Below are 16500 nucleotides of genomic sequence, written 5' to 3' on the forward strand. Positions count from 1 at the left end.
TCCCGGAGCTTAGAATCTCTTTAACCCGTCAGGATTCAGAGTTAGGAACTCTGGATGAAAACAAAGAGGACCCAACCGTAGACGCCTTGCGTGGGTAAAACAAACTGGTGTGATCCCAGAGGCGGCGAGCTGCCCATCGTGGGGGTGCTGCAGGGAGTTAGCTAAGGGTAAAACGAAGCTGGCATGAAGGGAAAGAGAACAGCAAGTCGGGGTACTTGTGACACCTTCTTGTCAGTGACTGGCCGCCCTGCTCCCCAATTCTTAACTGGGTGTGGGGGCAGTAAAAAGATGGGTGCAAAGGTGCTTCTGCTGCATCCTGTGAATCACTGCCTAGAGAAAGGACAGTAGTAGTGGCAGAGACAATCCCTGACAAGCTCCTCTGTGGGACAAGAGGACAGGAAGGGGCTGAGCGGTGTGGGATGGAGACTCCCAGGAGGGACGACACAGAGGAGGAATGGGGTGGTCGAGTGTGATGCTGCGGCTCTACCCCTGGTGCCTGGCTGGGACGACTGTTTAAACACAGCCTTGAACCTGCACATTTCCAGCTTCCAGAACAGAGAAGTGTCCCTGCGCGTCAGGGAACAGGCCTCTCTGCAAATGGGGAACACAGGAATAGGCCCTTCAAAAGGTGAAGTCCAAATGCCAATGAACTTAAGACAAGTGCCGCACCTCATTAGTAATCCAGGCAACTGAGATGGATGTGGGAGGACGGGATGCTCGTGCACTGCTGGGAGAGGGAAGTCGGGCGGCTGCCCCAGAAAACAGGCTGACACTAGTGAGTGGCAGACACACGTGTCCTGAGACCCGGCCACCCCATCTGCAGACCCGCACCCTGCAGGCACCCTTGGGTGCACCAGAAACTGGGGCAGCACTGGTCATAGCAGCCCCAGTGGCCATGAGCAGTAGAATGCGTCAAGAAATCACGGTGCAGTCACACAACAGAAAGCTAAACGTCAACAAAAATAAACACCATGCAGCCAAATACAACAGAGTGGGTCAGTCTCACAAACCTAACGTTGATTCAAAGAAACAAAATACAAAAGAATGTGCACAGGTGACCTGGTTCATACACAGTTTGAAAACTGCTAAGAGGGTCACTTATGGGCCTCCTATTGCAAACAGTGGGCCTGGCTCAGTGTCCCAGGAGCCTCAGAGCAGCCCAGGACTCTGCCAAAGGCTCAGACCTTGCACATGCACGCCTAGGTCTGCCTGTCCTCCTGGAGACCTCTCGGGACAGCTGGCAGATGCCCCCTCTGCCACCCACAGTAAAGCCTGGGCAAATGCCTGATCCATGACCTCCTCTGGCCACACTGACCCTGGTTTCTAATCAGCATGGCCCTGGCTTAAAACCCCCGAGCGCCACACCCAGGAGGATGCAAACCTGACACCTGGGCCTGATCTGAGACAAACGGCAGTTCCTCGAAGAAACAAAGTGTCTATGGACTGTCCTCAGGGTCACGGTGTGGCATGGCTGGTGACGTCACCTCTTCACGTCATGGAGGTATCCACCTCTGCTGGATGGGTGCCCTGAGCTCTGCTTCCAAGGGGGGTGAGGGGAGGATGCTCCACCAGTGAGGGAGGAGGCGGGACTCACAGGGGGAGCCAGGGCAGCAGGCTGTCCTATCCTTGGGGACCTAAGGATGTCAAGGTCAGACCTAGGACATGGTGGGGAATGCACCCCTCCTCTCCAGCCTTCCAGGAGGGTAAGTCAGCTCTCACTTCGCGCTGGGTCCTCAGTTGGGGTGGCCCTCAGCAGTGAGGGGACTCATCACAGCCCAGCCCCTTGTGAGGGTCTACACGGCAGCCCAGGGAGGCCAGGGGAGGTCCGTCAGCCTGGCCAACTCGGAACGTCCCACTCGCTATTACTCGCCACCTGGGCAGCCTGTTTCTTGTCAGGAAAGAGGTCACCATATTTCTCCAGAAAGGTGTGTTTATCAAGGGCTCTGTCGTGATCTATGGTCACAGCAGACAGCACCAAAGGCACAGGTGGGGGGCGAGAGGAGAGACAGAGCAGGAAGTGACTGCCGGCTTCCCAGGCCGCACTGTGGGCAGCAGGAGCAGGCAGCTGCCGAGACGCTCTGACAGAGCAGCAGCCGTTTTCCACGAGGCACGGCCAATTCTGATGGCAGGTTCTCTTCAGCTCTCTGTGGCAGGACAGACCCTGCATGTAGTGGGACATGGTCCCTTGTAGCTCCAAGGAGATATCTGGTAAACCCAGCCACGGCCCTCATGACAGGTCAGTTGGCACCAAAGCGTGTGTTGAGAGAGTCATTCTGGCAGAGACCCCACACACAGGCTCTCAGAAGGTGAGGGACTCCTCAGCCCTGGGACCCAGGGGTCCAGGACAACACATGACAAGTGACCTGAAGACATAGCTCTAGTCTCGGTTGCTATGTGTGACCCTGGCAAATCCGCAAGGTCTCTGGGCTTCAGTTTCCTCATTTGTAAGCTAAGAAGTTGAGCCAGATTAGATTTACAAAGACTGCAAAGGTTCAGCAAATGTTATTCTAATTTCACTCTTTACAAGCACCTTAACTATTTAACAATTTGTAATAAACACAATACTCCCCCCAGCACATTTGCTGTTACTGAATTCTAACACCCAGAGGCCCAGCGCATTAACAAGGGGGACCAGAGCAACTTGTCATTGGACAGTCTTCATGATAATGCTTCTCCTGTCATCTTTCTAGTCAAAGAATTTCTTTTTTGACTAGAAGAGCGATTTTAACAATAGCTGCCATCTGCATCACGGATCTGGATGCATGTGGACTTTGTCAAGAAAGTGCAACCGGAACAAAACACCGAAAGGAAGTGGATGCTACAGCCGATCGGGACTGCAAGTACCATCCATATTTTATACCACGCAAATGGGCCCACCGTCCCTACTGAACAGACATTCAAACTTAGAAATGTGCATTAACAGAATGGTATTTGTATCAGTTTTATATCCTGATGCACTGAGGTAGCGGTGGGGGCTCCCAGACCCAAAGTGTTTCAAAACCCGCGGCCAAGGTGAGGTGATCCTGCACGTACTAGGAGAGACTAGGCAAGCCAGTCTTGGTCCCTGCTGTCCTGGGATCCCTGTCACTGTCTATTCCCGCCATGATGATAATGTGTGTGATTTTCCCACCACCGCAGGCTCAAGACACTTTATAGTGCAGGAGACCAGAATATGCCACCCCCAAATATGACTGTAGGAGACCAGAATATACCACCCCAAAATATGCCTCGTTGGCACAGGATTATTTTGAAAAACTGCAGACACAGGAGAATCTCCGAAAACAGAAGTTACCTGTATGTGAGAAATTTACATCATAAAGGAAATCTCCATTTGGAAGGGAGTCTTCCTTTCCATCCCAGGAAGAGAAGGATGACTAAATCCTAGAGACTCCTCAATGGAGAACCCGCCTCACACCCCTTGTGCTTGTTGACTGCTTTCCCTGCACCCAGCCTTCCTCACACCTGTCATCTCTGTTTTGGGGAACAACGGTATTTAAGCCTAAAGTCTGTGCCATCTCTTGGAGGTTTACTCATTCTCTGGGTATCTCCCACGTATACAACATGAGGTGTTACACATTATTAAGCTTCTGTTTGCCTTCCTCTTGTTACAGTCGTCTGTCCCAAAGTACGAACTATGACGGGTAAGGAGAAAATGATTTTTTTCCTCCCCTGCAACATGCAGTATCTGACAGTGGCCCTGAGAGTGGTTCGTGAGCTGGAAGATCCAGGTGCTGAGCCACTACCTGCACCTGCTGCTCCTCTGCAACTTCCCTCCAGGTGGGGAGCTCCTTCGCTTCCTCCTCCTCTGGCTGTGACTGACTAGGAGGAACAAATCAACACAAAGACACACGTGTACTCGTGCACAGGCATGTGTGCTCCAGTGACGGGGCCAGTGTCTACGCAGGACTCCTCAGGGAAGAACACACACAGGACTCTTCCACTTGACGAGATCTGAAGCGGCCAACCCACCACAGCAATCCTTTTGTTTATTTGGTAAACAAGTTTCGTCCCCATTACAAATGGGGCCTTGAAATCAGGATTTCTGTTGCATCTGCTACTGAATTTTTGCAACAGCAGCACATCAGAAACGTCAGCCCCGCACTAAAAATAGGGACTGTGTGTTTTACGGAGGCGTAGGAGAAGCCAGAAGTTGGAGCAGCTGACAAGGGACGAGAGCGCCACCCTGGGCCTAGCGACTGGGCTGGACCCGTCCTCCTCCACCTCTACTGCCCACCTGCTGTGTGGGATCAGCTTCCTTTCCAGGGCACGGGGAACCGTAAGCACCCGCAGCCTTTGCTCGGGCTGAAAGCAGATCACATTCTACACGCAAATTCCTGGAAACATGTGGATGGACAACAGGATCTGCGTTTTCCCTTTTCTACTCAGACTGAATATTTTGGGGCCCATCACTGCAAACTCCTGAGGCTAGGGGGTATCTCAGGTTTCAGCAGCCACAAGGACTTACAGACCATATAAGGAAACAAGCGACTGCAGAGCAGTCAACTATACGCTTAAGCAAACAAAATCACAGTGAAACTATGCTCAGGAATTCCAACTATTCTGCTGAAAGGGCTGAGCTCTGTGCTGACCGCCAGGCCCTTAGGAGGGTCAATGTCAGGCCAGAAACAATGCGGGATGGGCCCCAGGGCGGGAGAAGAGCGCGCCCTGCTGGTGGGGCAGCGTCCCCTCTTCTGGCCAATGAAACACAAAGACAAAAAAGAAACAAAGACTTGGTAGGAAATAGAAGCTTTAAAATCAACACAAATACATGCCACTTTTCGGGACTCAAATTGGACACAATTTGTTTTACTTGGAAAATCCTTAACAAGATGGCATTTGTGAATTAAATTCCCAGGAAAGCACAAATTTTCTGACGATCTGAATAATTTCACCTCAACAAAACTGTCCCGTCTTCAGAGCATGGGTAGATTTGTAATGGCAGATGTTCATTTTAGGAAAAGCCTGACTGATACTCAACAATCTGAACTATTGGAAATGTCAGCGAGATATAGTTCTTTGTCCCATAAAATAGGTCGTTTGCAAAAATCTTTTACATGTTAAGGTTCTTTGGGCAAAAATTTGATTCATAAAAACTTGACTGTCAACTAGCCGGGAACACAGTCATTCCACAAACAGGACTGTTTATAAAATTTTACAGCAGATCAGTCACTCAAACACACAGGAACCTGCCACACAGGTGCGGGATGGCCCTGCTTGAGGGTCCTAACTGGATCGTTATTCCACCCTCATTTGCTTCCGGACCCAATCTGGAGCCTTGGAGAGAAGGAACAGGTAGGTGGCACACAGAGACAGCTCCCCCCTTCCAGACAACTGCCTTTCACGCATGACACACCAGTGACCTCAACCATTCACTCTCCAAGCCGAACGGAGCACTTGGGCACAGCAGACCGCACCTGCAGAACACACTTCCCGCCAGCTAAGCAGAGGGGCCCAGCCCTGCCTGTACACCTGGGTTCATTTGTGCCATTTGTTTCCTATTACACTGGCTTCTCCTGTCTTTTATAGAAATGAGTGGAAAATGAAAAAATGAAAGCACTGACGTTAGTAAGCAGTGGGGTTCTCATAAATGTCATCTAATTGTGGCCAAGGTGAAAACCGCTAGATGTAACAAAGAGTCACGTCTGACCTTCAGCTGGTGGCTCCAGGGACACAGCCCACTCAACTGCCAAGGAAAAGAACAGGAGAGAGTGTACCTGGACTGTGGGAATTACTCAACTATTTTCTCTCAAAGGGAAAATGTAATTGGGATTTTATGATCTCTTTTACGCTCTGAGACTGACACTCTGCCCCTCCTACTTTCTGACAACTGCCATTTGAAGTTGCTGTGCCCAGAGGCTGACCTGGGTCTGTGTTTTGCTTTGCTGCCATCTGGAGCTGGGCTGTCAAACTGAGGGTCTCAGAGCAGCTGCCCCCAAGTCCCCTGACTGAAAGTCACCCCCTCACCCTGCCGCCAGAAGCCAGAGACACGCCTCCCCCACCCTGCAAGAACAGGGCTAAGATCTGCAGAAGCCGAATCTCAGGGCCTTGCGCCCTCAGGCATTTCCTTCTGTCTCTGAGGAGTGGGTAAGAAAATGCTTTCCAAGAGCTATAAATTCTTCATCTCTACGAAGACTGGGTAGTTACTTAACCTAATCCTTAACAATTTAAAGGATAAAATGCAACATAACAAAGATTGTTTTTACTAAGACTGTGCTTGCACTGGAGACAAACCCCCAGGCCCTGGGGTCTAGAGTAAGCCGCCAACACACCCCAGGATCCACCGGCGCCCCTGCTGGGAGGAGCTGGCGGCTCAGTGACCTTGTGAATGGGAAGTCATGTGCCACTGTGTAATAATGACATTTCAGTCCCGTAAGATAATATGGTATTTTTACTGCACCTTTTGTATGTTTAGACATGTTTAGATACACAAATACTTACCACTGTGTTACAACTGCCCACAGTATTCAGTGCAGGAACATGCTGTACAGGTCTCAGCCTAAGAGCAACAGGCTACACACATAGCCCAGGTGTCCAGCGGCTGCCCCACCCAGGTTTGTGTAAGTACATGCTAATGTTCACACAACGAAATCACCTAATGACGCATTTCTCAGAGGCTTGACTGTACTTTCTGAATTTAACAACTCAGTTGTTGTTTGTAACACCTTGCTTGTTCTCATTTGGCAAAACTCTCTCAGGAGGGCCAGGATCTCCCCAGGGCTGTGCTGGGGGCAACAGGCTGCAACCAAGCATCATGTAACGGCCCTGCATCTGCCACCCTCCCCAGACATCACCCCATGTCCAAGGAGTTATCTATCAGAGGTTAAAATTAGGCAAAAATCAAATCTGGGGAACCAAAACACTCCTAACCCTGTTACCGATTCCATTGTAAAAACAATCTCTGTGGGTGGGTTAAGGATTAAACATGAACCAAATTTTTGCCAAGGAGCTCTTTTAAAAAATAAAATGTGCAACTGCCACCAAATAGGACTTTATATGTGTGACCAAAATTTTTCTTTCCTACTCTTGACCTATGACTCCATCTTCCTAAAGTAACTAACCATAAGATTCCATTACTTAAACATTCATTTAAATACTCTATCGACCAAATGTATAGCATAGATAATAGATTATAATAATAATTACTATTAAGCAACTTATGACAACCCTGGCAGCATATAACATCTACTGAACACTTTTCAACTGCTGGGCGCGGCAAGTCACTTAGCTTTTCTCTACAGGACGCATTTAGGAAAGTCCACGTGTGTTCAACACACACCCCCCACATGCCCCCACAGGGAATGCACAAATCCTTGCCTCCCGGTCTCCCACCTGAAATTCTGCCCTGCGATGTACCTCTACAGTGACGTGTTGCTTAACGACAGGAATACGTCCTGAACAATGGATCATTAGGTGATTTCGTCGTTATGCCATCAGCCTGTGTACACAGACTCAGATGGCACAGCCTACCGCACACCTGGCTATGTGGCGTGGCCTGTTGCTCCCAAGCTTATGAGACCATCAACGTATATGTGGTCCCATATTGACTGAAACGTCATTATGTGCCGCATGACCGTGTATATGAATGCCAAACTCAACCCAGTAAGTTTTAAATTTACTTTATAATCCTACCAAGCCCTTCCCCTCTCCAAAAACCCTAAGGTAAAGTTCAAATGAATGAAGGGTCATTTTTAAGCCGGCAATAAGGCATCCTGTCCCCTGTGTTCTGGGGCGGCCTTGGATGTGGTAAGCCCGCTGTCTACGGCCTGGGTCTATCTGTGACGGGAGCTGAAGGGGCCACAGGGTGGGAAAGTGCAGCAGTCCCACGGAGACAAGAGGCAAACTTAAAATTATCAAGTTTTACATACAACTCGTTACCCAGTTTCACAGCCCAATATGGAAACAGGTGCCATAACTTCCTCCCCCAATCTGGCCTGGAAACACTGCACCCCAGCTGACAGGACAATGCCCGAGACTCCAGTTCCAGAGGTAGCCATGCTCTGTCCACAGTTCTGTCCAGAATCAGCCAATGGTGAGCTACGATTAGCACACGCTGAGCTCAACTGCTTCAACGTGCTACAAAAAGGCAGGTGCGGTATGCGGCTGAATAACCTACTCAATTCACAGTGGAGAAAACTCAGCCCTTCTTAGGAACAAAGGCAAATAGTGTTTTTAACAGATTTGACAATAAAAAACAATTATTTACGTGACTAAACTCTTTTGCAATGTATTTAACAATTAAAATAGCACTGACTTCACATAAAAGAACATATACGTGAAGTATTTCAGTCAGACTTTGAACTAACTCTGGAGGGGCACCCCCTTTCATGGCTGAGGGAAGGGCACCCCCAGGGAGCAGTCGGCATCCTACCTGGGTGAAGCCCGGGGCTAGGTGTGCTGGTGGACCAGCCACCAAGCAGTCAGGACCCGAGGGCCACTGCCAGAGACCAGGTGAGGGCACATCCCGGGTGCAGAGGGGGAGTGGCACAGACACAAAGATGGGCTCTGCCCACACCATGCTCACTTGCTAATAGCTGTGTTCGCAAAGATAAACCCCCAGCTGCTCACACCCTCCACACAGGTGCTGCATCTGTGAGCATCTAAGCCACCCTGGAGTCCCACAGGATGTGACCTGTGCTAGGACACAAAGAAATCAGGATTCCGGGTCCCACGAGTGACCTCCTTACTCCTCCCTCTCCGATATGTATTTCTCCCAAATTATTCTGCAAAGTGAACATCACCTGTCCTAAAAATTATATTGCTTTATTTTCTTTAAATCCATTTGTTCACTTGGTTAATACCTAGGTGACAAGCACTAAGACTACACCTGCACTGTCCAATCCCATGGCCACTAGAGCACATTTAAATTTAAATAAATTAAGATAAAATAAGACTTTAAAATGCAGCTCCTCAGCTGTAGAAGTTTCATTTCAAATACTCAACAACCGCACGTGGCCAGTGGCTACCATGCTGCACAGCCGAGAGAATATTTCCATCATCACAGAGAGTTCTACCGGACAGGCGCCGTGCACACAGGTGAGTTCTACCGGACAGGCGCCGTGCACACAGGTGAGCTCTACCGGACAGGCGCCGTGCACACAGGTGAGCTCTACCGGACAGGCGCCGTGCACACAGGTGAGCTCTACCGGACAGGCGCCGTGCACACAGGTGAGCTCTACCGGACAGGCGCCGTGCACACAGGTGAGCTCTACCGGACAGGCGCCGTGCACACAGGTGAGTTCTACCGGACAGGTGCTGTGCACACAGGTGAGTTCTACTGGACAGGTGCCCTGCACACAGGTGAGCTCAAGGGACAGCCTCTCCTCAGACAAGCAACACCCACAATGAGAGGCATCGACATGAGTCCTAGGAAGGAAACTGCAGAGTGAGCCAAGGCCGTCGGTGGGGCAGCTTTGCGCACCAGACGGGCAGACCTGCACGAATGGCGAATGCTGAGATAGAAGGGCCTCTGCTCCCTTCTACTCAGAGTGAGAAGTTTTAACCAGAAACGCAGAGGGCAGGCTCACACCTGAGTGGCCTGGAGTTTGGAAACACAGTCCTGCTGACAACTCACAACCACATGAGGTCACCGGTTAAGCGTCTCTGGTCATTTTGGTTCAGGCTGATTCACATCAAACACTGATGTGGAAACAGTAACTCAGTTTAGCCGGGGCTTCGTGGGAGGCAGCATGGACTTGTCATGGCCGTGGAATGCCTGGAACAGACACGACACAGCTTCTGGGAGGTTCTTGCCATGTTCCAGGCTGCCCAGAAACGACGGGACCAACACCGTCTGACCAAGTCTGTGAATGTCACAGAGCCAAGAGCCTTGGCAGCCTGGAGGGTGGCGGTGTTAGACGCAGGCACTTGTCATACCACTTCTTATTCTCCACTGGAGCCTTTCACAGCAGGTATGGGGAGCTCAAGACTCACTGGAACAGCAGAGATGATTTTGAAGGGTTTGTCTATAACATCAGACAAACAAAAGCAAATGGCCCCAGACTGTGGTGTAAGGGAAAACTTACATAAGCTAAGCCCTCTGCTCTCCCGAATCAGTAGAGGTAGTCTGGGAGTTTTCTAAAAGTTGTGGATTTATTGCAATAAACCCCAAAACTAAACACTGTTCACATTTTTGGTGAATGTCTTAAAAATCTATTACACACTTCCTGTCTCTCTTCGAACCTAAGTTGGAACACTTCTGTGATGATGCTGATGACTGGGGTCACCAGCAAGGAGGTGCTTGGGGCCCTGAGGGTGGCCTGAGGGGCCTCCCGCTGGCCTGCAGTTCCCTGGCTGATCACCGCTTCTGAGAACAGGCTGCTTCTTTCTAATCAGCGACGGGCAAGACCACCACACTTTTGCATTTGCAATATGAAATAGACACACTGAGACTCCAAGGGACTGTCCTGGCAAGAAAGTGGAGGACCTCGTGCACTGACTCAGCACCCCACCCCAGAACCGTGGCTGTGCGAGAGAAGAGACGGCGGCAGCTGTGCTCCCAACAGCGGCATTGCTGCATGGCAGACAGCAGCCTCCAAGGACAGGCAGCTGCGTCAACAACAGAACAAGAAGACTCTTCCTGTAACTGCATTAGCTGGCATTTTAAAGCCAAGCTGTTTACAACTAAATCTATACTGAACAGACCCGTCTAAATGTATACACGGGTTCAAAGAGAAATAACGAACTGCATCACCATACACAGCTTCCACTTGTTCTGCCAACTTCCCACAACCTAGAGGAGTCACACTCTTGGGATCCTATCCTTGTGCTACGGCTAAGGACAGATAAGGTACATTCTAGAGCATTCTGGACATAAAGCACCATTGACTGCACCCAAGAACAAGGCTCAAGTAAGAGCAGGAAGCAAAACCACCTCTTTCACTTCTGAGGCTTCCTACAGCAGTGAGAACCAATGCCCACGGCAGTGCAGCCACACAGGCTGGGGAACTGCCCGGGTTTGCTGTTTGAAGTCGAGGCTGGGTGAGAAGTGGGGCTGTGAGCTGACCCATTCGCTCACAGGATCATTATATCAAGGCCTTCGGTTCTCTGCAGGGCACGAGGAGTGCGGCTCCGGCAGTCTACCCGCGCTTGCCTCGTCTGCAGTTGTTCTGCACTTGGGGCTGGCAAACACAGACCCTCCATGGCCAAACCCCAAACACAGACCTCACATTCTGGACAACACAACATACGTTCGTGTAAATCCCCACATTTGCAGATATTCTCTCATCTAAAACTTCCCCTATAAGATTTCAAGGTATTCCTTTGACAAACACAGACCTGGAGAGCAGTGGGGTTCGGGGTAGTCAACAATGGTGGTTATTTTTCAAGGAACACAGGAGAAAGGGACCAGATAGAAAAAGGCAGAGAAGGCAAGGTTGGTTCTGTTGACACGCGGTCCACAGAGAGCCACAGCGGCTCTATACACCTGCAAAATAGTGCTCAGCTTGCCTCTTCTTGGTTTAAGTTTTTAAGTATCTCAAATAGACTCTTGGCTGACGAAATCCACTCTAAGGCCTGGTGAGAAGGGTGTGAATGGCTTCCCAGGCTGCAAAGTGGTTGGAAGGTTATGCATGAGGCTTTGGAAGGGAGGGGCTGAACCATTATTTACCTTTTTGTTAATACTCGTAGGACAACTACAAGAAGGTGAATTGTCAACAACCTGACAGAGCCTGGAAGTAGATCTTTCCCCAGTGGAGTCTCTGATGAGAACACAGCCCTGGTCAATCCCTAGGTCACAGCCTGCTAACCCAGCCAAACTTCCCAGAATTCTGACCTATGGAAACTGTGAGATAGTACGTGGGTATGTTTAAAAAAAGGAAGAAAGGACAGTGGGAATTCCATAGTTTCTCATGTGTCTCTTTAGCCATCAACTGACTGGCACATTCTAAAGTGGGGAGATGCTGAAATTCAGAACTGGTCATGGAGAGAAAAAAACAGAGCTTACACAGAGCCTTCAAAGTCAGCCCTTCTCTGGAATTTCCTGCCAGAAAAAAAAATCATCTTGAATATTAAAACTTAGAAATTCCCATTTGAGCTGAGTGTGTGGTGTCACTCCTAGCCCTAAGCCCCACTGTCACCATGGGCGTCTCTATGTGTCACCCTGTGTCAGGCATTGCAGACAGCTCTGCACAAGAGTTCTCCATTTTTCCAGAAGCTATTGGTCACCTGAAAAGACCTGGGATGCTTGTTAAGAAAACAGGGTCCTGGGCTCTCCCTTGGCCTAGTGAATCAGAATTTCTAGGCACAAGTGTCCCAAGAGATTCTTATCATCAGGGATCTTTGGGTAAAATTGCTTTACCTCATTTAGTGTGTACCACAATCCTAGAAGGCAGATATTATTTACCTCATTTGGCAAGGAGGCAAAATAACTTGTCCAAAGTGCCTGAACTAGGCAATGAAAGAACAGAGATTTAGGTTCTGGCTGTCAGCAAGTCATCTTCTTATTTACTCGACTGTTCTGCTGCCCACTCATTATGTGGAATTTGACAGAAACTTTTCTTTCACCAAATTATAGAGTAGCCCATACTATTTACAAAGGCGGGGAAAGGACCCCATAAAGAATTAGTGGCAATATTTAAATCTACACACGTTCAGCCTTACACATAACTCAACCCTGTCTAGAGTCCTGAGCTTTTTCTGCATCCCGGGGCTGTGCCCAGCTCCTGCTTCAGCCCCACACGGAGTAACGGGGCAAACCGGTGACAGCCCTGGAGGGGCCACGAGGTTCTGAAAGGCAGGCCTGCACTCCTGCCAGGAGCATCCCTACAGCTTTTCCTAAGTGTGAGCTAGCTAATACAGTCTCCACACCACCATCTGTTTTGTCAGCAAAGTACTTAGAAGCATTTGGAAACAAATATGTACAAGAGAAGTAGAAATCATATACACTATGTACATACACTGAACATAATCTGGAAATGCATATTAAACACTCTTGCTTATAGTTATTAAAAAACAACTCAATTTAAAGTCTTAGGTATCTGATACTAATCCAGGCAAATGGAAAATTTCAAAGCAGCATTATCTATGGTTAGTTTCACAAGTACCAACTCAAGTCTTTACACTAAGATGTTCTCAACCCAGGCTTCCTTCCCACCATGGAGACCCAGAGGAAACGTTTACAGCTTGCATTTAGTATTTTAAGCAGGCTCCATGAGGCCTGAGTTCTACCCTATTCTACAAGGCAGGGCAGGCCACAGCCTTCTGTGCTGAGCCACCTTTAATTCATGTGAAAATGGGGATGGAAGTTCCTGCCCAGCTCACTTTGCACAAGTCACAGGAAGGTTGTGTCAGCTAGCATGTGTGAAGACTTGGCAAACCAGAAAGTACCACCTTATTTAGGTATTTTCATTCGACACTCATCAGCTATGTGGTAACTGCTAGTCTAATTCAAAGCGATTCAAATTTATGCTTCTAGGGAAGTTTTACTACTCATTTGGAAGGTTTAAAAAGCTCTAAACTTCACATGCCTCATGATAAAATAAAAATAGGACTACATGCATCACAAGTCATTCTGAAGACAATTAGGCCAAAACGGGAGCTCAGACATCCATCCAGCAAGCTGCCCCAGACTGCAAGCGGAGGAACCATAATTACCTGTTTCTCCCCACAACGTGTCGGTGCCATTAACTTCTATCTCATGTTCCTTTTCCATTCCCAGCAAGCACTGGACCACCTGTCAGAAGTGGCAAGGTGATTTAATGAGTTCTCATAGCAATAGGTGCTTATTATATGCCACGTATCAAAGGAGAGTGTGTGTTGTTTTTTAACCATTATTATCTCATGCTGCACAAGGAGAGAAAATATAATGAAACCGTTTTCAAGCATAATTCATATGCGATTCACACTTTCACTTGGAGAAGAGTTTAAAAAAAAATTCAGTGAATTTCAGCAACATTGTTCAGGATTACTAGGTACTCAGAATTCTAATGAATTCCAGCATGACCCAAATATGCCAGCCTCATCAACAAAGGACACGGCAGATCACACAAAGTGCAGTTTCTGCATAAATCACGAGAAGATGGTGAATCCATCTTTCACAAGGAAGGAAAACAGGCAATATATACCTTTTTCAATAAAAATTTTTAATAAGTACTGTCCAAATAATTTTCTGCTGGTAGCATTATTCTTTTTTGTTACGGGGATCTGCCGGTCACAGAGCAGGCTGGGTCACAGGAATGGGGGCAGGAATGCTGGCTCTCAGGGAGTCGGAAGCACTCGAGGCCTGGCGCAGAGCCAGCGTTCACCCTGAGCGAGAGCAGGACAAAGCCATCCTCCTGTCCCCCAACCCACAGCCTCTGTGGTGAACTGAGTAACAACCCCCAAAGATGTCCACATCCTAGTCCCAGGAACCTGTGACTGTGACCCTAAATGGCAAGAGGGTATTGCAGACATGATTGCAAATTTTGAAATGGGTGATTATCCTGAATTATCAAGGTCCACATCTGATACACACGTGATCTAACGGCAACAGTCCTTGTAAGAGTGACAGGAGACATCTGGGTCAGATGGAGGAGGAGATGGGACGACAGATACCAGGGTTGCAGTGATGCACTTTGAAAGTGGAGGAAGGGGCCAGGAGCTATGTTACCCAGGTGGCTTCAAGAAGCTTGAGAAGGCAAGGAAACAGGTTCTCCCCTAAGGCCTTCTGAGGGAGCACTGGCCCCTGACACCTTAGTTTTAGACTTCTGACCTCCAGAACTATAAGAATAAGTGTGTGTTATTTTAATCCACTAAGTTTGTGGCCACTCATTTCAACAGGCAACTAATAAACCATTCAAGGCTTTTGGTGAATAAATCTTGCTTTTTTCGATGAAATGGCTGCTGGCTGTGCTAAGGCCGTTTGTGCTCAGCGCTGCTCCAGGCCAGGTTTAAAGCGAGGGGTGAAGGTGAGTTCAGAGAAGGTCACGTGGTGTTCATGGTGCTCTGGGTGATAATTTTCCACATTTCAGACCCATTCAGATTTCGGGAACAGTCAAAAAGGGAAAACAGCTATATTTTCAGATATGTGTACTTAACACTCTCTGTATATATGTGTGTTTCTAATATTTTAAATGCCAAAAATGAGCCAGCCAGCATTTCGTGTTTGTGTGTGTGTCTGGCCTTGGGTTTTAAATGCTGGAAGTCAGTCGGCCAGCTCTGCAATCAAATTTATTTTAAGTCACTTTGGGAAAGAATCTTACCAAATACTGGCCTCTCTAATTGCCTGAAGATAATTCAAAGTGAGAAATACACGGAAGAGAGTAAAATGTTATTAAATTCACAGATAAAGGGAAGGCACACAGGTCAGGAGAGGAAAATTAAATCTTCAAACTGAGGAATACTAACACCTGCCAGAAATAAATGCTCTATTTAACTACTGCATGGGGCTTTCCTTCAGTGCAGGAGCTGCAAATGACAAGCATTCTTACACACTATCAGAGCATTAAAGCTCTATTTTTAAAAATCCTTCAAATATTCAAGAACAATTTTAGAACCAGGATTCCGTGTGATTATTTTTAAAAGATCACAAGGACAAAAGAATGAATCAAAGGGGGAAAAGATGTAAAACAGCAGGGCTAGAGGGCAAAGTAGAGCAGGGAAGGAAGGGGGAAACGGATTAGGAAGAGCAGAGAATGAATGTCACAGGCAGGCTCCACCCTGGGAGCACCAGGCCTTGCACAGAAGAACAAACCTGCCTTTCCCCGTCCACACACACGACACTGTGCACCCTCCTCGGGTTATCACTCGTGGGAAGGACATGATGCCAACGGAAGACCTTCTACTGCAAGTGGTTAAAGCCAACTGCTAGTTCTTGAAATTCTCATCTTCTTTCATTCCTTCAGTGTGTTGCTGGCTCACAACTCATAAGGCAGCGATTGGCAAAAGCAATTGACTCACGGGGCTGCGGCTTCTAGTTTCCTAGGAAGGAAGCCCTTGGCCCCACTCACCGAGCTGTGGCCCATGCTGGCGGCCGCCGTCAGCGCCTGCTGCAGGGCATGGCTCTTCCTCAGTGTGCCTGGCTGGGGAGGCCCTGCCACCCACTCACAGGTCAGCAGGTACTGGAGAACGTCGCAGTGGCCCCGCAGTGCGCTGTGGACAAGTGCACACTGGCCCTTCTTATCCAAGTGGTCTACCTGGGGAGCAGGAGCAGAGAAAGGGCACAGGTAAGAATACCTTTCCTCCGAGAATACGGGTCACCACCACTGCTGTGTGCGAACCCCACCCCACTGCAAGGTACATGGGTTCCCATTCCAACCCATTTTTCTGGAGAGCACTGAGCCTGCGTCTGGTTACTCTGTGATAAGGAATGCACCATTCCAGGCCTCGGGCTCCCTTTGCAGGTCTGGCCATCACAAGACACCCTCCTCACCCCCTGTGTCCTTCCAGGACGCTGCGTGAGCTCCAAGTTGTGAGCATGTATGAAGACACAGACCGAAACCTCTGACAAAGCCCTGTTCATCTCAACTTTGGTTCCTGGGTGGAGCATTCTAAGTGTACTGTGACAAGCTGTGACTTAGGGGAGTA

At 48.7% G+C, this 16500-nt stretch overlaps 1 protein-coding gene across 4 annotated transcripts in view; it reads right to left on the bottom strand.

The window, feature by feature from the left end:
- Window positions 1–16500, bottom strand: part of TANC1 (tetratricopeptide repeat, ankyrin repeat and coiled-coil containing 1) — a 224407-nt gene that overhangs the window by 12545 nt on the left and 195362 nt on the right. For all 4 annotated transcript variants that reach the window (XM_045560314.1, XM_045560312.1, XM_045560311.1 and 1 more), the window contains 2 exons: window positions 15924–16109; window positions 13591–13669 (listed from right to left, as the gene is read on the bottom strand). In XM_045560314.1, coding sequence (XP_045416270.1) covers window positions 13591–13669; window positions 15924–16109 — 265 coding nt within the window. The remainder of the gene's footprint in view (window positions 1–13590; window positions 13670–15923; window positions 16110–16500) is intronic.

This window comes from Lemur catta, chromosome 8 (genome assembly GCF_020740605.2).
Source record: "Lemur catta isolate mLemCat1 chromosome 8, mLemCat1.pri, whole genome shotgun sequence".
NCBI lineage: Eukaryota > Metazoa > Chordata > Mammalia > Primates > Lemuridae > Lemur > Lemur catta.